This window comes from Castanea sativa, chromosome 5 (genome assembly GCF_040712315.1).
Source record: "Castanea sativa cultivar Marrone di Chiusa Pesio chromosome 5, ASM4071231v1".
Classification (NCBI taxonomy): domain Eukaryota; kingdom Viridiplantae; phylum Streptophyta; class Magnoliopsida; order Fagales; family Fagaceae; genus Castanea; species Castanea sativa.
The window spans coordinates 75,953,525-75,976,258 of record NC_134017.1 but is presented as its reverse complement, the minus strand read 5'-3'; the positions used below and the strand labels follow the sequence as shown (position 1 = coordinate 75,976,258).

The 22,734-nt window shown below is 33.6% G+C and overlaps 2 protein-coding genes across 2 annotated transcripts; both read left to right on the top strand.

The window, feature by feature from the left end:
- The first annotated feature begins 4,904 nt into the window (after positions 1 to 4,904).
- On the top strand, positions 4,905 to 10,410 carry LOC142636241 (cysteine-rich receptor-like protein kinase 19). The gene is made up of 7 exons (XM_075810393.1): positions 4,905 to 5,217; positions 5,546 to 5,680; positions 6,028 to 6,149; positions 8,542 to 8,752; positions 9,023 to 9,260; positions 9,655 to 9,808; positions 9,933 to 10,410. Exons 1-7 carry the CDS (start codon positions 5,049 to 5,051, stop codon positions 10,182 to 10,184), a joined length of 1,281 nt encoding a protein of 426 aa, XP_075666508.1. The 5' UTR covers positions 4,905 to 5,048; the 3' UTR covers positions 10,185 to 10,410.
- Positions 10,411 to 19,286: 8,876 nt separating this feature from the next.
- LOC142635830 (cysteine-rich repeat secretory protein 1-like) lies at positions 19,287 to 19,730 on the top strand. The gene has a single exon (XM_075809900.1). The coding sequence runs from the start codon at positions 19,287 to 19,289 to the stop codon at positions 19,728 to 19,730; it is 444 nt and encodes a 147-aa protein (XP_075666015.1).
- Positions 19,731 to 22,734: the final 3,004 nt, after the last annotated feature.

Here is a 22,734-nt window from a genome sequence, read left to right as displayed (position 1 = left end):
AAATCTGACTAAAGTACACTTTTAGGCTTATAATTTGGAGTTATTTTGATTGTTAGATAGATGTGCACTGTAGCAATGAAGCTAAAAAAATAGCTTTAGCTCCACTGCTAGATGGTGGTTTTTTGTGTTTTGGTGGAGCTAAAATAGCTATATAGCTATTTAGCTCCACTGTTGCAAATGCTCTTATACATAATAAAAATAAAAAACTTACCTCATCGACTAAAGAAATAAAATAGCCAAAATAATGGCTAAAGAAACTATCAAACAAATCTGACTAAAGTACACTTTTAGGCTTATAATTTGGAGTTATTTTGATTGTTAGCTCTTTACATTGTAAAAGTTTTATTTTGACCTTTCATGTTTGCTTTTGTTTTCATACTGTGTCATTGATTCATTTTTGTTAGTAATTTGGTGACAACTGATATTATATATATATATATATATATATATATATATATAAGTGATGTATTTTAAAATACGTCACTTATATGACACTTAACTGTCAAATTATTAATAAAAATGGCTGGCAAGGTGAAAATGAAAACAAAAGCAAGGCCAAATTGAAAATTTTGAAATTAATGTGAATAGCCAAAATGAAACAACCCTAAACTTTAAGGGTCAAGGTGTACTTTAGTAAAAAATCTCATACATGGTTACCACAAGTCAATCCCATTGCTGTTTCTCTCTTCCTCTCTCTCTTCCAAAACTCAAAGCCTGTGTTACCCCCACTCAATAGAAAATCGAATAAGTAGGATTTCAACGAAAACAAATTGGCGGATATGTAACGTTGAGTGGTTCAAGACTGAAAATTTCGATGACGATGATGTGGCAGATTAGAGACGTGTGTGGTGTGGGGTCAGGCTTATGTCTAGCGTCTAGTGGTAAGGGACCCATTAAGACGATGACATGTGTCCACTTTTGGACACGTGTCACCATTTGATTGGATCCAATGCACTAGATGCATTGGACCTAAACCAAGTCTTGTGGTGTGAGGCTAGAGAACCTTGAGAGTGAGCGATGGCCGATGATTAGGGGCCGAAGCTGGAGATGGTTGATGTTTGAATTAATCTAGTTGCCGATGAAATTTCTACAGTGGGCAAGACTGCCTTCTAGTTATTTTCGGTATTATAAGATTTTTTTTTTTTTTTTCATATGACTGGATCAGTATTGATGCTTGTTTATACTTTATAGTTGAACCGATCAATTCGATCCGGTATTTAAAACATAGAATAAACGTAGTATTGTTAAAATAAATGTCCAGAAAATGATCAAGGTAATAAATGATTTTTGGTAATGTGACAAATAAATATAGAGTAAAACGTCATTATATTTCTTTTTCTATTTTTTTTTTGATAATTTGATAGTACAGTGGAGATAAGAGATTTTGACCTTAATTCTCTTTAAAAAAAGAAAAAAGAAAAAAGAAAAAAAGAAAGAAAAGGAAAGCAGCTGTGTTCAATGGTTTTGACAAAATCTTATTATTTTTCAGCCAATGAATGGTGGATACACCAAAGCAACCACACGAAAAATTATTAGCACTATAGCCTTTCAGCTTTTCTTCCGCTCTCATTGTTTCACATGATTAAGAAATTATAACTTATAGAAAAATTATTACTTTCTTAGGTGGAGTCCACTCCTAAGAACGTAATATTTACACGCACCAAATGGTAGAGACAGAGATGGGCGGAGCACTCCCGAGTGGATGTAATAATTATCCTTGAAAATAAGAACTATGGCACAAGCTTGTAGGATTTTTTATTTTTTATTTTTTCACATGGATGATGTAGCCTAACTACGTGACAAGAGGATGGCGTTTATATGGAATGCAGATCCTTTTTGTCTGATTTTTTGTATTACATTTTTTGTTCCACCAACGAACAAAAAATATTTGTATTCGTCTATATGTATTCCACACCGTGTCCATTTAGAGCACTTTTTTTTTTTCCAAGGCATACCACTTTTTTTAATATGAATAAACGACAGAATCCTTTTCTATTGTTTGAATATTTTTTCTTGAAAGAGTCCACGGCAGAAGTAATAATTTGTCAAGAGTCAATGGAAGTAAGCTCCGCTCACAGGATTTTGACGCGGATGGAGCCCAAGGGTGTACAAAATCTACAGTAGGACATACTAGTCCATCAATCAACAACACAAAATTCTCCAAACTTTACGACTGTTCTTTGTATGAATGTATGATAAAAATTCTTTCTAGTGCGGAATCTTCTTTCCTGGAAAAAAAAAAAAAAATCCTTCGTGCAAGGTTTTGGATGACTTTGAATGACAGTTGAATTAAGTCACTCTCTTCCTTAGTTCCTTTATTCCAATTTTGTACTCTTTCAAATGGATAGATTTTGAATGCCTTATTTTCCACAACTTCATTTGGATCCCTTGTAGTTTCTTTCATTTGGGATGGGCAAGTGAGAAACTAATAATGAAGCAACCACCGCGCACCTTTAGCATGATGTGTTAGGTATATATACATGTGAGTAAAATTTCACATTGAATAATGATGAAACCACCACCACAACTACTGATCCCAGTCACTGATCTAGTAACAACCCACACCACCACTAAATCTACCAATCCAAACCACCCAACAACATAAACTCAACCTACACCGGCCCACCGCCACGAGCCCACCCAGCCAACCCACACCACGAACCCTCACCAGCTCACCACCACAAACCCACCTAGCCAACCCACACCACAAACCCACATTGGCCCACCACCACGAACCCACACTAGACCGCCACCACAAACCCACATCGGCGATCTCAACGAACCTAGGTGACACCATGAGACACCACAAAAGAGAAGAAAGGCTTGGTTCAAATGAGAGGGAGATAAGGGCAGCGCTGAAGAGAAAGAGAAGTTGAAAAGAATAAGAGAAGCCAAAGAGAGGGAGAGAGCAAAAAAAAAAATAATAATAATAAAGAGAGACCGAATATAATATATATATATATATATTTATTTATTTATTTATTTTACCTTTGAGCTACAGTACACAGTCAAAAGTAGTTGTGGAGCCAAATTATTTGGCTTTGACTCCGCCAATGTAGCTCCATTTTTTTATTCAATGGTGCTAAAAATAGTAATATAGCTTTTTAGCACCACCAATACTAATGCTCTTACGAGCCAAAGTTTCCTATAATGTTCACTCCATTTGTGTGCGTAGTTGCGACGACTATTGCGTCCTTGCAATTTAATTTGGCTACAATCCAAGCTGCCACAAACAAGTTCTCTGATGACAACAAGTTGGGTGGAGGTGGATTTGGTGAGGTTTACAAGGTACTACTATTCCTTTTTCTTTTTTGGTTTTTTTTTTTTTGGAATTTTTGTTAGGATACTAGATATCTATGTATTACAAGGTACTAGTGTGCATGGATGCTCGCCTTAACACTTTTAGTGATGAGCTGTGTCAGGTGAACACCTGTGTCGGTTGTATCGCACGACAACAGGCTGCCATGGGTGGTTTCACTGCTGCTTTTTCTCATTCTCCACTGGCGTTCGAGGATGAGAGTGACGATGGCTTCGGCAGTGAGGATGCTAATAAGGACGATGGTGCTAGCTCACCCAAGGATGATGAGATACCTACTTGATATACTTACCCTTTGTCACTCATGACAAAAAGGGGGAGTAATTTTGAGATGAGAGTAATCATACTCATTGGGGGAGGGTTAGTATAGGAGATTTTTGTTAGGAGGAGTGTGTATATGAGGGATGTAGTGAGGATTTTTGTATCTTTCTTTTCTTTCTATTTAGATACATTATCTCTCGTACATTGGTCTTGTGACCATTTGACATACATTGTACTTATATTTGGTTTATATATATATATATATATATATATATATATATATATATATATATATATATATATTAATATATGTAATTTCACCTATCTCTCCATGTGTTGTTTCTTTTCTCTCTTTATACATATGTTTCTTTTCTCTCTTTATACATTGTTTCTTTTCTCTCTTTATACATATGTTTCTTAAAAGAAAGCCCAATTTTTAGGCTTTCTTTTTGGTTCAATTTTTTTTTTTTTTTGTCAAAACAAACTAATCTTAATAATATTAGAAATATAACAAGTTGTCAAATGATTACCAAGATAATAAAAACGTGTGGAATTAAAAACCCCCAACTACTAAGGTTGTGTTTGGATATTACTTATTTGCTAAAAACTGAAACTCATTACTGAAAACACGATAGCAAAATTATTTTTAAAAGTGTGAATAGTATTATGGGACCCAAAAATACATTGAAATTTATGTTTGGCTGAGTTTGGTGGAAATGCGAATAGTACCTATGAGACCCACTAAAAAACGTAAAACACACGAATTGGGCAAAATGCCCAATCCAATCGCAACATCAGCATTTCTAATTTGAAGACTTTTCGAATGCCTTCCACAAGGAACACAACTTCATACAGATCATTTGGGCATCCTTTCCTCTAGTGTGGCATATGAACACTAAAAAGAGTCTCAATTATTTCCACGCAGCAGACCATGACAGTTGACTAGCTGAGGTCAACAAGTCTCCTAAAACGTGTCTACGGTAGAGTAGACTCACCGTTACGCTAGAGGGAGGGGGCATCGCCCCGTCCGGGAAGCAATAACAGCCCCTATAAAGCTAATCCCGAAGTAAGATCAAAATACGAGACACAAAAAAGTAGTCATGGTTTCTTTAAGCGTCTCCATGGTAAATCTGGTTCTTTTTTGGCTCAGCTTCATTAGCCTTACTAGTGAAGCACTTGTCCCAAGTTACCGCTTTCATTTCTGTTCAAACGAAACCACCTTCATTCCCAACTCCACCTACCACTCTAACCTAAAAGACCTGCTCTCTTCCCTTTCCTCCAATTCCACGCGTGAAATTGGCTTCTACAACAACACCGTTGGCCAAAACCCAGAGACCTCAGTTTACGGCCTCTTCCTCTGCCGTGGAGACCTCACCCCAGATGACTGCCAAGACTGCGTGTCAACAGCTATAAACGAGATTGTTCAGCAGTACTGCCCCGTAGAGAAAGTGGCTGTGCTATGGTATGATGAATGCATGTTACGCTACTCAAATCGATCAATCTTCTCTGTCGTGGAAGAACAGCCAACAAAGTTTCTGTGGAACGTGTTGGATATTACAGAGCCGTTGCTCCACCGGTACCAGCACCGGTACCAGCACTAGGACAACCACCTATACCATTGCTTCTTCCTCCTCCACCAGGTGCAAAACCTATTTACCAACTTTTGATTTTACAGTGTCGTGCGAGTGTCGATTAAGCTCCAGAGACCATGTTTTTAAACAAAGAACCACACAACTCTCTTATTAGTATTATTATTGTTTTTCAATATTTGGAAGAAGAGGGATTTAAAACATCGACAAGATCTAAAACATGGATTTAAAGAGTAGGATTATATTCTAGAATATAATCCTACTCTTTACTCTTTAGCTAATACTAAGTATTAAAACTCTTTGTGGATTACAATTAATTCAACTAATTTTGAAGCACTGATCTGTTTAGTTTGAAATAAAAATCTTTATGTTAATGCAGGGAAAAGCGGAATCTCATGGCCAATAATTCTCGCCATTGTTGCTTCAATTTCGGTCTTGGTTCTAATTGCTTTGAGCTACTACTTCCTAAGAAGGAGAACAAAAAAGAAGTACAATTCTGTACCGGATAAAAATGGTAATGAGTAATTTAATTGAATTTATAATGTTTGATTTCCAGATATCTTCTAACTGCTCTTGTATCCTAATCCCTTATGTTTGCTGGAAATAATTGTAATTACTTCCACTTGTTATTCTAGAAAGTAGAAGTGAAGATGAAAATCTATGAAATGGTGAGAGATGTGTATTCGTGTATTTCCTTATTTTTTGATAAACTGAAAACTTTTATTAGAGGAAAGAAAAAAGAAAAAGAAAAAAAGATTACAATATAAAGCACCGACAGTATACTCAAAATTATAATATAGTTTCTATGCTTCCCCCGTGGGCCAAAGATTTCACCAATGTTTACCCGATTTGTGTGCGTAGATGCCACTGACATTACAACTATAGAGTCTTTGCAATTTGATTTGGCTACAATCCAAGCTGCCACAAACAAGTTCTCTGAGGATAACAAGCTGGGTGGAGGTGGATTTGGTGAGGTTTACAAGGTATATTTGTTGCCTTTTTTTTTTTTTAATTTATTTATTGCACGCTGGGGGACATGCAAAAATTCAATTACTCAAAAAATTGAGTCAATTATATATATTTGTGTGTGTATATATATATATATATATATATATATATATATATATATATATATATATAAAATTTGGAATTGATCATAATATTTCGTACCAATTTAAGTACAGCCCATATTAGTTATATCAAAATCATTAATCACATTTCAAATCCCATTTCAATATTTATCAGAATTAAATATTTAAATATCTGCATATTACGGCATATCATTTCGGAATTATCACTAATAAATAAATATATATATATATTTTCACTACTATAGAAAATAATAAGTTTAACATAGTTTTTTTTAAATCTTAAATAAAGTAGGATAATTATTATTATGATTTTTCTTTAAAAAATAAAATTCAAAATTTGGGTAATTGTTCAAGTAACCTTCCTAAAAAACAGTTCCTGCTGCCTACTTTTCCCATTTACCAACCCACCCACGTGAGAACATATTATCAAATATCAATAGCACTTGTTTTTCTTTTGTCTCTTTGCTCTCTTCTCACCGTGTGTCTCAGAGCTCCTTTCTCATCTTCTTTTTCTTGCTCTTCATAATTTTCCCACTTTCTCTGTTACAACGGTGAGACTTGGGGTCTGGGAGTGAGAGCACTAGTAGCTATATAGCTATTTTTAGCACCACTAAATATCAAAATGTACTCTGTCATAGCGGAGCCAAAGTTATATTTTTTGGTTATAGTGCACAGTTACTTTTGGTTGTGCATTGTAGCTGAAAGGTTAAAAAAAAAAAATTATTGTAGCTGAAAGGTAAAAAAAAATATATATATATATATATATATATATTTTTTGTGTTCACACTACTTTTGTCTCTCTACTTACTACTTTATGGGTCCGTTTGGATAGAACTTATTGCTAAAAACTGAAAACACTGTAGCAAAATCATTTTTAAATGTGTGAATAGTGATGCAGGACCCATTTTAATAAAAAATTGATAAAAAAGTACATGAACAGTGTGCGCATAGTATGTGCACAGTGCGCACTGCGCACTTGTCCCCCTGCAACAGAAGAAAAAAAAAAGAAAAAGAAAAAGCAAAACGCAAAACGTGGAAAATTTAAGTGGAATCCAAACGCCCTCTATGTGTCTCTCCCAATTTTCACCATGTGTTCACATTATTTTTAGTTGTGGTTGTGTTTTGGTGATTGAATGAAATATTATTTTATTGTAATATTTATATTATTTCATTATAGTGCTTATATTATTTTATTGTGTTAAAAAATAAAATAAAATCACTGCTATTAGATGTGAGAAGCTAAAATAGATAAAGTGATTTTTTATGGTGTTAAAAAGTATTTGGCTCCAGAGTGGATGCTTAGAGAGATGAGAGAGAGAGATTGAGAGTTGTGAGTGTGAGACAGAGTGTCAGAGATAAGAGAATGAGGGAAAATTTTTGTATGCGCTAGGCGCAGTGAGAGAGATGTCTCATGTGCCTAGCGCATGAGATACTTTCTCGAGAATGAGAAGGGTATTTTGTGACCTAGCGAGAAACAATACCAGGAAAATGGAGTATATATCGCTTAAACGTTTCTTTCTTTTGAGTTTTTTTTTGTTGTGCCTTTTTTTATATCTGTTTAGTTATTACTTTTTTTTTGGGTGCAATGTGCCTAACAACCAGCATGAACATTGGGTAATTCTTACATTGAGCAATGCTCCCTCCCCTCATGCCTCATGGTGAGACCCATGTGTAGGGCCCACCCCTTATGTGAGAGGAGGGAGCATTGCTCCCAAAGGACCTAAGTTTTTTATGTGAACATTATACAAAAGTATGCAACTTGAATTTTTTAGAGAAGGAACTTGGAAATTGGAATTTAAATAGAGTAACTATTTTTACGATATATATTATGATGTCTTTATTTATGTGTGTAGTATATTTATCAATATCTAAATATGACAAATTAACAATATCTAAAAGAATGTTAATTATTATTATTATTATTATTATTATTATTATTATTATTATTATTATTATTATTATTATTATATTAATTTTAATGAACTAACATTTTATATAAAGACTAAGATAATATATACTTTCAAGGAACAAAAAAAGATAATATATAATATATGAGATTCTTATAAAAGAACAAGAAGAGAGATTATGGCCATATATATAAAATTAGAGATAATCTCAAAACAATACACCGATATTCATTAGTATTGAAATATTTCATTTTCTTAACCAAACTAAAACATTATTCAATACAGTATTGACTCTAAAATTCAAAAGCTTTTGACCTTGAGATTTTATAAATTCCACAAAGTATACCATTCTAATGGTTATTGCAATACATTCTCAGGGTATATTACTTAATAGACAAGAAATAGCAGTGAAGAGACTCTCAAAAAGTTCTGGACAAGGTGTAGAAGAATTTAAGAATGAGATTTTAGTAGTAGCCAAGCTTCAACACAGAAATCTAGTCAGGCTATTGGGATTTTGTTTGGAAGGAAAAGAAAAGTTGCTCATCTACGAGTTTGTGCCCAACAAAAGCCTTGATCATTTCCTATTTGGTTTGTACATTCTATGCATATGTCTCAGCTATTTATTTGTCATATAAGATGCGTGGATTAAATTACCTAATATTTATTAGTGTTTTGGAGCCTATGAAGATGCAATAGATAAAAGACAACCCATAAAATAAAATAAAAAAGAAAGATAGGAAGAGAGAATAAATTGTCTTTCTATATTTAGTGCTTTTAAGATTTACGAATTAGTAGAATTTGCAATTCACTTGGATTCATTTAGTCTAACTTGAATATCGAATTTCGATGGGTGTGTAGAATCTGACAAGAAAAAAATATTGGATTGGTCAAGGCGTTACAAGATTATTGAAGGGATTGCTCGAGGGATCCTTTATCTTCACGAAGATTCTCAACTACGAATTATTCATCGCGACCTTAAAGCTAACAACATACTATTAGATGAGGATATGAATCCAAAAACATCAGATTTTGGTATGGCAAGGATTTTTGGGGTTGACCAAATTGAAGGAAAGACCAAGAAGATCGTTGGAACATAGTAAGTACTTGATTAGAGTCTCTCTCTCTCTCTCTCTCTCTCTCTCTCTCTCTCTATATATATATATATATATTTTTTTTTTTTTGAAAAAATATGTTCTTATTGGTTGATGGATATATTAATTTTTTTCATCCTAACAGGTTAATCTAGAAAAAGAAAAAGATAGGTCTTTCTAACCTAAAAATTTCCATATCAAGTAACCCATAGACAATTTAGAGATGCATTAAGTCCAATCTCCTCTGTAGCACAAGTTAGATATATGTAACTTATTTGTAGAACCCAGTTAGCTTTGAATCTGACTAATAATAAGTTAAAGATTTTATAGTTTTATTTTTCTTCTAAAGTTTTATTTATTTATTTTTAACATTGTTGAATTGATAACATTGGTTTGCAGTGGTTATATGTCTCCAGAATATGCAATGCATGGACAATTCTCTGTAAAATCTGATGTCTATAGCTTTGGTGTCCTAGTACTAGAGATTTTAAGTGGTAATAAGATCAGTTCTCTCTATCAATCAGAGACTACTACTAAGGACCTCTTGAGCTATGTGAGTATGCAGTACGCACCACATTTTTTTTTATTTTTTTTTGCTCATTCTGTAATTGCCAACATCACCCCCAGTTGAAAGGGAGAGATGGAGATACTATATGAACATTGACAAATTGATGCAGGCTTGGGAACACTGGAGCAATGGAACAGCCTTGGAGTTGTTAGATCCAACTTTAAGAGATTCTTACTCAAGAAATGAAGTCAACCAATGTATCCATATTGCCTTACTTTGTGTTCAAGAAAATCCAGCCGACAGACCCACAATGGCAAATATAATTCTCATGCTTGACAGTTACTCTGTTACTCTAAAAACACCTCAACAGCCGGCTGTTTTCATACTAAGTGAAACAGAGCCGACAAATCCAATGGAGTAATTGGAGTCAGATGAACCTTCAAGCAAGTCAGGGCTGTCGTCTGGTAATGAAGCATCAATTACTGAAGCATATTCTCTACTAGTCAACTGGTTTGGGTGACCAGTTAGGGCTCCTCCACAATTATCTCTTTAATTAATAAGTCATGGAATTTCAAACACTATGTTCTATGTTATTACTTAATATATGTACTGAAACTTCACGGATGATACCATGTACACGTATTTTCATTCCAGCAATAAGACAAAGTAAATTGGAAACCTAGTTTTACTGTAATCAATTTTAATTGCTGTAAAATTAAAATATGCCTCTCAATATTGGTACTTTAATATATATAATAACTAATAGTCGAAACGTTTGACTTTTTATTGAATGCGTCTCATTGCGCCAAGGAATTACATAAATTTATGCCACACATCTACATTTAAAATCTAAACAATTGTGTCTTTTTGTGTTGCAAAATAGACACTAAACAATTATCTCTTTTGGATTTAAAAAAACTAATCACAATCAAAAAATTAAGTTGTTACACTGTATCATACAGTTGTTTTCCCTCGGTACATATAACTATAACCGGATTGCAAAAAAAAAAACTGCAATTTGCAAACAGTTTCTCTTTTTCAACCACACACCTCTATCTTTGAAAAAAATTACTGACAATCTCAATGCCAATACAGCAGGCGATCAACATGTTCATGAAAATCACCGGCACTTCTGAGTCATTACCAATAAGTAAACTGGAGGTGCATTTTCGTGGTCTGCTATTTTCGTCCTTATATATGCCTTTGTTTTCCTACTATTTCTTTTAAAATTTGGTTACTGATTATGTTGTTTTTCAAGGGGTACTCTTGAATCATTGTTGAAGAAAAATGGAACAATTACTGCCGGTAGTGATGATGGTACACCACACTATTTATATTTATTAACCTCAAAATTGTCTAATTCTAACAGAAGTTGACTTCACTTTAAAAAACCATGTTGTTTCACTGGATACAAGTACCATACAATTGTAAAACAAAGACACAGAAAACATAGAAGAAAAAAAAAATAGAGGCCAAAATAATAAAATCTTAATTTCATGATCTGATGCGTCTCTCTACTTTTCAACTTTACAGGTCCAAACTCCACCAAACCCAACAATTTCCCATTTTTCAACTATTACAGCATTTGACAGAAGAAGAGGAAGAAGTAGATGAGAATGAAAGTAGTGGATGATCTTATTGTGGGGAAAAGAAACTTAAATAAAATAAAAAATTGAAAACATAGGAGAGGGTGCGCACTATGAGGGAAAACAAGATTAAAAAAAAGGAGACGAAAGAATGTCATAGAAAAGATAAGAATGAAGAGAATTAAGAAAGGGAAAGAATTAAAAAGGAAAAGAAAAAGTGGCATTGTAGAAGAGGAGATGATAATCACGTGGGGAAGTTGAGTTTTGCTACATTAGCAACTTTTAAGCAGAAAGGCAACTTCGTGGAAGGTACACGTAAAATACCATTCCATCCTTACTTTTATTATTTTATACCCAAAAAAAAATACTAAATTTGTTTCATTTATTTATTTCATCTTTCACTTGGGCTTTGTTTCCAACTATCTCTCAATAGTGTTATTAGAATATTTGCGTTTAGTTAGATCTACACAGTTTCCTTTTAAATTGGTATGGGCATATAATATACTACAAAGACTGGAGTAATGCTTAGACATGTATTCTGTATAGATTTTTGTACATTGCTGATTCAGTATTAATCATAATTTTTTTTTTAAAAAATGAGAATTTAAAGATTTATTTATTCAGTTAGTTTTTTAGGCCGAAATTTATTATGTTCTTGATATCAATTAATTACTTTCTATAAAAATTTTCCAATTAACTATGAATATATATTTAAAATATTAAGTCATTTTCTTATGTCCTTTTATTTTCTTTTAGTTATACAGTGTTATTTATTACCTATTTATGATTACATCTTTTAAAAAATGATTCCAATGAGGGTTGTGGATAGATATAGCCATCTAACCATCTCCTCACAAGCATTTTATGCATCTATGCTACGTTTCTAACTATTTTTCTTTTTAAAGTCTTAATAGTAACCATTAAACTCAAATATAATGTTTTTTCTTTTTCCTTCCAAACTCATTAAGTAAATTAACCCGTGCATCGCACGGGTTAAATGACTAGTGTGTGTGTGTGTGTGTGTGTGTGTGTGTGTGTGTGTGTGTGTGTTAGACTCATAACACACACGCTTTGCGTGTACAATAATACTTTTTTTCATTTATTTGTATTTTTGGTTTAGTGTTATAACGTTTAAAAGTGATGTATGAATAACTGTCTAATTTTTTTTTTTTTTTATAAAAAAAAGAGGTAAGGTAATGTGAAATAATGTTTAAAAATGAGATAGAGATAGTGTCCCTCCTAAGTTTTAGGCCGAATGGAGAAGATACGAAAAAAAAACCTAAAACTTAGAAATATATGGTAAATTACTCTTTTAATTAGTTTGTGTTTTTTAATTTAAAATTATTTAACTAAAAGATATGGATGTTTTAAAGAGTTTAAGAATTTGTGTGAATAGTGGCGGCGCCACGTTTAGTCCAGGGTGTTTCCAGGGACACCTTGACCTAAAAAAAAAATTTGTATATAATAATTTAAATTTTTTTTATTTGTTTACCCTTAAAAAAATTAGGAACACCCTCAAACAAAATTAGGAACACTCTCAAATAATTTTTTTTATTTGTTATACTTTCAAGCAAAAAAAAAAAAAAAAACCCAAAAACATTTTTGAACTAAAATCTGAAGAAAAAAAAATTGAAACAGAGCAAGTCCACTAGGGGAAAAGAGCCCAACATCAAAATGAACAGATTAGAGATGGTAGCAAACCCAATAGATTACAAATGGTAGCAAACCCAAACAAACAAACCAAAATCTAATATACGTGTCTGATTCATCAAGTAAAGCAAAAACTGAAATCAGAAACCTAACCTAAAGAAAAAAAAAAAAAAAAACCCTCATCAGCCATCAGCGACAACAACCAACGAACGGCGCGAGCTCCAGAGCACATCGATCATCAATGATCGGGCCTTAAACTAGAGCTCTAGAGCACATCGGGCATTGGAGATCAAAGATCGGTCCGATTGGATTGGAGATCGGTCACGCCTTTACGTGCTACTCGACGGCGCCGCCCCTTAGCTTAGCCTCAGGCCTTCGTACTCCCTCAACCTCAAGGTATTTCATCTTTTTCTCTCTTTAGTCTCTTACATATACGGGTTAATGGGTATGAGTTTCTCTCTTAGACTTTATTTTTGGCTTTATTCGTTGGTGTTGGTGATTGTTGGTGTTGGTGAGATACAATTAATTGTCTTTTAGCATATTGTGATTTGTGATTGTGAATTTATCTAATTGGTTCTTGTGATTGGGGGCCATGGGGCTTGTCTGTTGAGTGGGGGGTAGATGGGGGCATGGGGCCGGGGTGGGATATTTGAATTAGGGGAAGTAAATGCACATAGGGTGTGAGCTAGTGCAACTAATAACCAATAATTTAATTAACCAATAATTAATTGGGAGACGCAACTAATAACCAATAATTTAATTAACCAATAATTAATTGGGAGACGCAACTAATAAAAAATAATTAATAATTTAATTAACCAATACATTATAAAAGACAAACAAGTTAAATTATATTTGGCTAAACAACAATTAATAATTTTATAATTAATGAAACAACAATATAACAAATTATAGTTTATAGAAGACAAAACAAATTAATGAAACAGCTAAACAACAATAATTAATAGTTTTATTAATATTTCAAATAAATTTATAGTTTATTATTTATTCTTTTGCTAGAATTATGGACAAATATTTGATAAAAAAACCACATACCCAAGATTCATCTTCATTTTCTAAGCGAATTCGTGTTGACTTTAACTTAGAAACTCTTCTTTCAAATCCTGGGCAACGAGAAAAGATATCATCTTATCATTCTAATAATCATGATGAATTAAAAAGATATTATTTACAAAAAGGCCCTTGTCAACCTGTTTTCCAAGACCATGATTACCCTCTAACAGATTTTTATGGAAAGTTCTGTCGATTTAGATTCGAATGGTATGTAAATAGAAAGTGGTTGGAATATAGTATAAACAAGGATGCAGTATATTGTTTATATTGCTACCTATTTGGGCAAGATGTTGGTAAGCAAAGAGGATGTGAGACTTAAAGAACACCTTGAGAAAAATTATTGAAACTACTACTATGTGTGAAGGTATTTTAGTATGCAAAATGTTGAAACCCAAATATAGAATCCTATTATTAATTGTGTATACATATGTAGACAAAATTTGAATTAGAAACTTGGTTGTAGTTTTTTTTTTTTTTTGTAGTATCTTTGTGTTAGAACTCCTTTCCATCTCTTTTACGTGTGTGTTTGTTTCTCAACTTGATTGTAGTTAATATCTACTACTTCCACTAAAAAAATTTACTTAGTTACATATTTTTTAAAATAATTACATGCAAAACTTTTTTATAAAAAAAAAAATCAAGGTATGTCGGCCATGAGTAGGGTCTAGAGCTCCATAAATGGGTCGCAGCAGAGCATGTGCAACGACAAAGCTCCATTGATAGTTCGTGACAAAGCCCCACTAATGGCTGATGATTATGCATTTATGCTCACCATCACATCAATTCACACACCAAAAATCGATCTCCACTGATCTACTTGACATTGTGCAAAATAAGAGAGGAGTAGGGATTTGTTAGACAAATGGAGAAGGGAAAGGAGGTGAACAAAAAAGATAGAAGTTGGGGCTTTATGCATTCACATCAGTTGAGCTAATTTTTTTTGCATTTAACACTTCAAAAATCTACTTTATTTATTTTAATACATAATTTCACAACACACTCTACATTAATATTCTTATTTTTACCATCAACCAAATACTATTTATTTTTTTATTAATTTATTTCTCACTTCTTTTCTGTCACCAATCCCAACTAAAGTGATAAAGTAATAATTTTATAAATACTTTTTTGCTAGAGTGAACTGCTAGTCTCGGACAATTCATTATAGCAAGAAAGAAAATTTTTTTACCTTTGACCCTACCAATGTTAAGTTAAATTAGAGTTTGAGGTGGTAAGAGCATTCTTATCCAAACTTTCAAAAATTTTAGTATTTAATATTTCAAAAAATCACTTTATCAATATTAACATCTCATTTTACAATACATCTAATAATATAAACAACTTATTAAAATAAAACAAAACTTCCAAAAAAAATTTTTTTAAAGGGAAGAAGAAAGAGAAGGCATTAAAATAATTTTTTTTTTATTTTAAGATAAGCTCACTGTAGCTAAGTTGCTATTTTTTTAAGAATGCAACATTTGTTGTAGCTTGCTTTTTAGTCTTTTAGATGCTAAAATAACATTATAATATTTATACAAATACAAATGCTCAAATTCTTGTATGTTTTGGAGAATATTTTATTGTAATTTTTTGAAAAAGTTATCAACTTTTTTATAAATAAATTTTTTTAAAATAATTTACTAAACATTATATGTTAAATAAATGCATATAATATAAATGGGAAATGTTAACCAGGGCTTGTTAACATTTCCTTTTTTGTGTTTCATTTAAAAAGAGAAAAAAAATTGTAAAAAAAAAATTGTTAAAAGAGATAAAAAAAAAAATTGCCAAAATCTGAAAAAGCGTCAAAAACTAAAAAAATTACACAAAAAATTATCTAAAATGTGTTGTCGACGGACATTGGTGCTCGTTAACACAACCCAATATAAATTTAGAAAAATATTTTTGTAGTAAACATTACGTCACTTCTTTGAGTTTTGAGACGTCAACTGATGAGGGAAAATTTGATTTTAATTAATTTTTTTTTAATAATTTAACAAAAGTAAGTCCAACCCTTCTTTTCACCCGAAAATATCTCATTTGTAGAATTGTCTTTCTACCACGAATCGCCGAACTCTTGCTAACATTTCCATTAGAAAACATCACATCATCGAACGGATAATGAATCAAGGTGAGAAGGGAAATCCTATGTTTTATTCAACACTGAATGATCACATTGGCCCATTTAACTGGCACTCCACGTTGGCTTCAAAAAAAAAAAAAAAAAACACTGGCACTCCACGTTCACTTTTCTTTTGGCAATTTTTTTTTTTAACAAAATTAGTACCCGTTTGGATAATGATTATTCAGAGCGTCAGCGTCTGCATTTTTTTTTTTTTTTTGGGAGAAGTGCATTTCAACACTGCTAAAGCTTTTTTAGTGGGTCTGTATATTTTTTTTTAAGACAAAATTTTTATTAAAAATAGGTTTTATAGTACTATTCATATATTTAAAAATTATTTTAATTCAATATTTTTAGTTTTTAATTTTCAATAAAATAAGCGATATCTAAACATACCTTAGTTGTAACTTTATACTACAACCTTATTCAATATTTTTTTTATCAAAGATAAATTTTTAACAAATGTACTATTGACTTATATTTTCTTATATTTTTCATACTTGTAAAATTTCTAGAAAATTAAAAATTAATAGTTATGTCATCTATAAATTGTTTAAATTGAAAGTTTTTGTAGTTTAAAATTATGCGTAAAATATAATTTTATAGAATATAGTAAATAATATCCAATTGACACTGAATTTAACATATGTATTAAAAGAGTAAATAACATATAATCCAACGATTAGATTTTTGAAATATGTAATAATGTTAATGATATTGAGTAAGGTTGTAACCTTATACTACAACCAATTTTGTAGTTAAATTTTATCATTTTTTTATTCAACTCCATTTATATACTTATTTTAAGGTGAAAAAGACAAATAGTTATATAATTAATTAATTATTTATGCAACTCGATTTATATACTTATTTGTTAGTATCCTCATCTGGAGAGGATACTAACAAATTATATTTATTTTTTAATAGTCCTTTCTTCTTTTTTATTTGGTTTTGTTGTGTATATTGCAAACAGTTAGGAGTTCAACTATTTACTACTCTATGTTTCTTAGTCACAACAATTAGTGCAACAGACACAATCAATTGTAAGAAAATGCCAAATCATGCTTTCAGGCACTCAATGGAGCTTTAGATAAAATGCTATGGTCCATCTCAGCGCCATGTAATAATACAAGAGTTATCCATAGAAGTTTTGGTCCTTTAAAATTGGGTCAATAAGGATGTTGTAGCGGATGCTTTAGCAAAATTTGCAAACACTTACATTGTAATAATCTCTCTCTCTCTCTCTCGCTCTATTTGGGATGTTTGATTCAGAAATGTATAAATCAAACTAATTCCAAGTGCATTGTAATAATTCCTCTCTTTCTCCTTCATCTGGAAGGTTTGACTCTGTTGAATTGTTTGGAAGTTATTATATAAATATTTTTTGTAAATTTTTTTCGTGCATTATGCGGGTCAAAAACTAGTAAACAATAAAAGAACATTTCTAGGAAAAAACTTGATGCTCACCACAGGCCCTAACTAAAAAATAAAATAAAAAATTTAGGGAGACTACACTTTATCTATCTGTGGTTTGCCCAAAAAATACTTTGTTTACCTGTGGATTGAAAATTGATACTTTACCCACTTGAGGTTAGCTCTGTTTATCTTCCGTTTTCCACTTCTGTTAAAAATAAGGGTAAATTTGTATTTTTATTATCTTTTTATGTCTCTCTCATCTTTAAACATAAAAAACTAAAAAATCAAGGGAAACAAAGATCAAAAAGCTAGTTTTGTAAAAATTAAAACCTAACTTTTACATATTTTTTCATGCATCAACTTTTAGACCTTATATTGATTTTCTAAACGTGAAACCAAGACAATGCTTTAGTTCTACTTCAAAAATCCCTGATGCTCATGTGCCCCAAAAGCATACTCAATATTATGAACTGCAACAGATTAAAATAGCACCCGAAAAACAAAAAAGTTTTAGTGATCAAACCTCAAAACTATTAAATATGTAAAAAATCTGAAAAATGTAATGTAATTTAAGCGAGTTCACTAGTATGCATATCCATTACAGAATCATATTTCCTCATGGCATTTATTACCATCCCTTTGGTTGTCGAGGAAATTGAGGAACATGAAACAAATTTCTCCTTCCTAGAATATTGAGAAACTCAACCTGAACCAAAAAGCCACACAATTAAATTGATCTCAGTGTAGTAAAGTTTTCCTTTTTCTTATTACCCAAACAAGGATTAATTTTGCTTCAACAGTAAACAACTCCTTTCCAATATCCATCAATTCTTTTTTCATCTTTTTTTCATTGTTATGTCTTTCTAGACTCATGGTTAATGTTGCCTCTATGTTTAGTTCACCTGATCTTTACTCATTCTAGGATTAAGACAAAGTTGTTGACGGCTTTGTTGACGTGTGTTCTATAGAAATAGGGGAAGGTTTTAAAATAGAAGATTTAAAAGTTGATTTGAAAAAGATGTAAAAGTTAGATTTTAATTTTTACAAAACCTAGCTTTTGATCTTTTAAATTTTTTTTTTTTTAGTTTTTAATGTTTTGAAAGAAGAAAGACATAAAAAGGTAATAAAAATACAAATTTACCCCTATTTTTAATAGAAGTGGGTAACGAAAAATAAACAAAGCTAACTTTAAGTAAGTAAAATGTCATTTTTTAAACCACATAATGTTTTTTAAATAAATCACAACTGAGCAAAGTGTAATTTTTCCAAAAATTTGTAAAACAAAAAAGTCCAAGGCATCAGCCATCACTAGCTTACCGTTCTTTCCCCATATCAGCGACTATTCTATGCTATCTTTTCCGCAGCTCTGAAAGGGGTATTACTTCAGCAGTTTCCTTTCTTCTTCTATAACAACAACACGGAAGAGTAGAGTAGTGCCTTCTGAAAGGAATATTACAGCTAACATCTACCTTGTCAATGTTCAAAATTTTACCAGTCAAGTCTACGTGACCTTTTCTTTCTTTTTAAATTTTTTTTAAAAAAAATCTTAAGATTGATTAGTATTTCTTTAAGAAAACATAAAACGAAAAGAACAACACTACAAAACGATTGATGTTGTAAAACTTTTCCCCCCACCATACCAAAATGAGAACAAGACGGAATAGATGATATCAAAATGAGTTTCCCTTCCAAGGTTACCTTTGTGGTCCATTTCTCGATTAGTATCCTGTTCATAATTAGTGAAGCCGCCCCAAATTTCCGCTCCTATTACTGTCCAAATGGATATAATTTCACCCCCAATAGCACCTTCCAGTCCAATCTCAACCACCTCCTCTCTTCCCTTTCCTCCAATGCCTCACGCGAAGGTGGTTTCTATAACACCACCGTCGGACAAAACTCACCCAACCAGATTTACGGCCTCTTTCTCTGCCGTGGCGATGTCACCGCCGATGTCTGCAAAGACTGCGTGGCAACGGCAGCAAAAGTGGAAGTGCAGCAATACTGCCCCACAGGAATTAAGGCCATTATCTGGTACGACGAGTGCATGTTACGCTACTCAAATGAATCATTCTTCTCCATCATGAATGACAGGGTGACATATTACGCTTGCAACGACTAGAACATTACTGTGCTAGACGGATTCGCTCAGCTACTGGGATCCATGATGAATGACTCGGTCACTCGGGCCACAGCTGCTGATCAGCCTGGTGCTACCAAGTTTGCCACCAAAGAAGACAACCTTTCTTCGTCCATAACTCTCTACTGCCTTGTACAGTGCTCGCCGGACATCTCAAGCTCCAGTTGTAATACGTGTCTTCGGGGCCTAAAGCTTTTAAATTCCTCTTAAAGCTAATTAACAATCACTGATTTTGTTTTTTCCCTTCCTATAAACTTTATTGATTAAGCAGGAAAAAGCCAAGTCTCGTCACTAACAGTCATTGCTATCGTTACTCCAATTGCTGTCTGTATGGTGCTATTGGCTATGGTTTACTGTTTCCAAAGGAGTGCAAGAAAAAAGTACCCTATGGAGGAGGAAAATGGTAATGACCAATTTTTATCGATTTCATTGGAAATTTGATTCCCTCATGACTGTACATGTTACTCTTATATTATATATAGAGTATTCCCTAAATTTACCATTTCATTGTGTAGCTCTGCTAATTTAAGAAATTATAACTGTAGAGTCTAAAGAATTTTTGAGAAATTCTATCTCACCTTGAGATAGAGAGAGAGCTGGTATTTCATTTATATATAAACTATTACATTTTGTATGTTGCCCATTTAGATGGATATGTACAGAGGAGAAAGAATAGGGAGCAAATCATGTGTAACAGCCGAAAGAAATAATGACAGCCAGCTGTGGTATTTTGCTAGCTGTCTACCTTTTACAATTTAGGTGATCTTGGTATATTTTCCTCCTGATTTTCAGCTGCATTTTCTGCTGCACTGTCTTGATTTTCAGCTGCACTTTTACTCCCCCTCAAATTTGGCCGTGGATCGGGACAGAGGCCAAGTTTGTTTCGTAATTTCCGAAAGGCAACCTTGGAGAGGGGCTTGGTGAGAATATCAGCTAGTTGATAGTTGGATGGAACAAAGCGGGTTTCAAGAGAACCAAGAGCCACCTTTTCACGAACATAGTGATAATCTAGTTCAATGTGTTTTGTCCTCCCATGAAAGACAGGATTCACTGTCATATACAAAGCACTCAAGTTATCACAATGTAGTATTGGAGGGCGAGGAAGGGCAATACCAAGATCACGAAGTAAGAAGGACAGCCATGTGAGTTCAGCTGCAGTGGATGCCATGGAGCGATACTCAGCCTCAGCACTAGATCGAGACACAGTTGATTGCTTTTTGGCACTCCAAGAGATGCAATTACTGCCTAAAAAAGTGCAGAACCCTGTGGTAGACCGTCGGCTAATAGAGCAACTCGCCCAATCAGCATCAGAAAACCCATACAAATCAAGAGTACTTGAGGCCAAAATTTGTAACCCAAAGTGAGCAGTCCCATGAACATAGCGCAAAATGCGTTTGACAAGCTGGTAATGAGCCATTGTAGGAGCATGCATAAATTGACACACAAAATTGACACTATAGGAAAGGTCTGGTCTAGTGAAGGTAAGATATTGTAGTCCTCCAACTAGGCTACAATAATGTGTGGGGTCAGGATAAAGAGCATTATTGATGGGAAGTTGCCGACCTTTTGCTGGCATGGGTGTCGAAATTGGTTTGCATGATGTCATGGCAGCACGATCTAGAAGTTCCAAAGCATAGCGTGTTTGTGAAAGGAAAAGACCTTGGGTACTTTGATGGACTTCAATGCCAAGGAAATGATGGAGAAAACCCAAATCTTTAATGGAGAATTCATGAGCCAATTGAGAGATAAGCCATTGAATCCTAGTTGGGTCATCACCAGTGACTATCATATCATCAACGTAGAGTAGTAAAATAAGAGCTCCATGAGAGGATTGACAAATGAACAAACTTGGGTCAGATATGCTGCAATAAAAGCCAAGTTGAAGAAGAAAGTCACTAAGCCTATCAAACCAAGCGCGAGGGGCTTGTTTGAGGCCATATAGGGCACGACTTAGTTGGCAAACATGAGTAGGGTGTACTGGATCAACATAGCCCGGTGGTTGATGCATGTAAACAGGAGTAGATAGAAAGCCATGAAGGAACGCATTTTTGACGTCAAGTTGGCGAATCTCCCATCCTTTGACAACTGCTATTGTGAGGGTCAGTCGAATACTAGCAGGTTTGATAACAGGAGAGAAGGTTTCTGAGAAATCTATGCCATCAACTTGATGAAACCCTTTGGCAACTAATCGTGCTTTGAGTAGCTCTAAGGAGCCGTCGGGTTTAAGTTTAGCTTTATAAACCCATTTACATCCCACCACATTCATCTCAGGTTTGGACGGAACAAGGATCCATGTTTTGTTTGTAGCAAGGGCATCCATCTCCTCATCCATGGCAGCTACCCAACCTGGGTGACTTTTAGCATTTTGAATGGATCGGGGTTTAGTTGGGATATCATACTTTATGCGAGCTACATGGAGATTAGCATACTTGGGGTTGGGCTTATGTACACCAACCTTGGAACGAGTGAGCATGGGGTGCTGAGTTGGGTTTGCTTCAGGAGGAATAGGAGTGGTCTCTACTGGTGGATTTGAGGAAGATGCTTGACATGGCTCAGGCAAAGAAGAGCCTGATGTGGTCACTGTAGGAGGCTCAACTGAGGAGGAATTGTGATGCATTTGATGGTGCAGGCGGCTAGTGATGTCTTGAGATTCAGGCGGTGCAAAGGCTGAAAGAGGTGTAGAGTAAGGTGGAGGAGAATCATTTGGTGGATCAATCTCCCATTCTGAGAAGATGCAAAGCTCGCCCTCAAGAGGATCACTCTTGTTCAAGCTTATAGGTGTGGAATAAGGAAAGATGGATTCATCAAAGACCACATGGCGTGAGATATAAACTCGCCCAGTCGGTGGATACAAACATTTGTACCCCTTATGCTTCATGCTATAGCCAATAAAAACACAAGGAAGGGACTTTGGATCAAGCTTATGTGATCTATACTCACCAAGGTAAGGAAAGCACTTTGAGCCCAATACTCGTAATGAAGAATA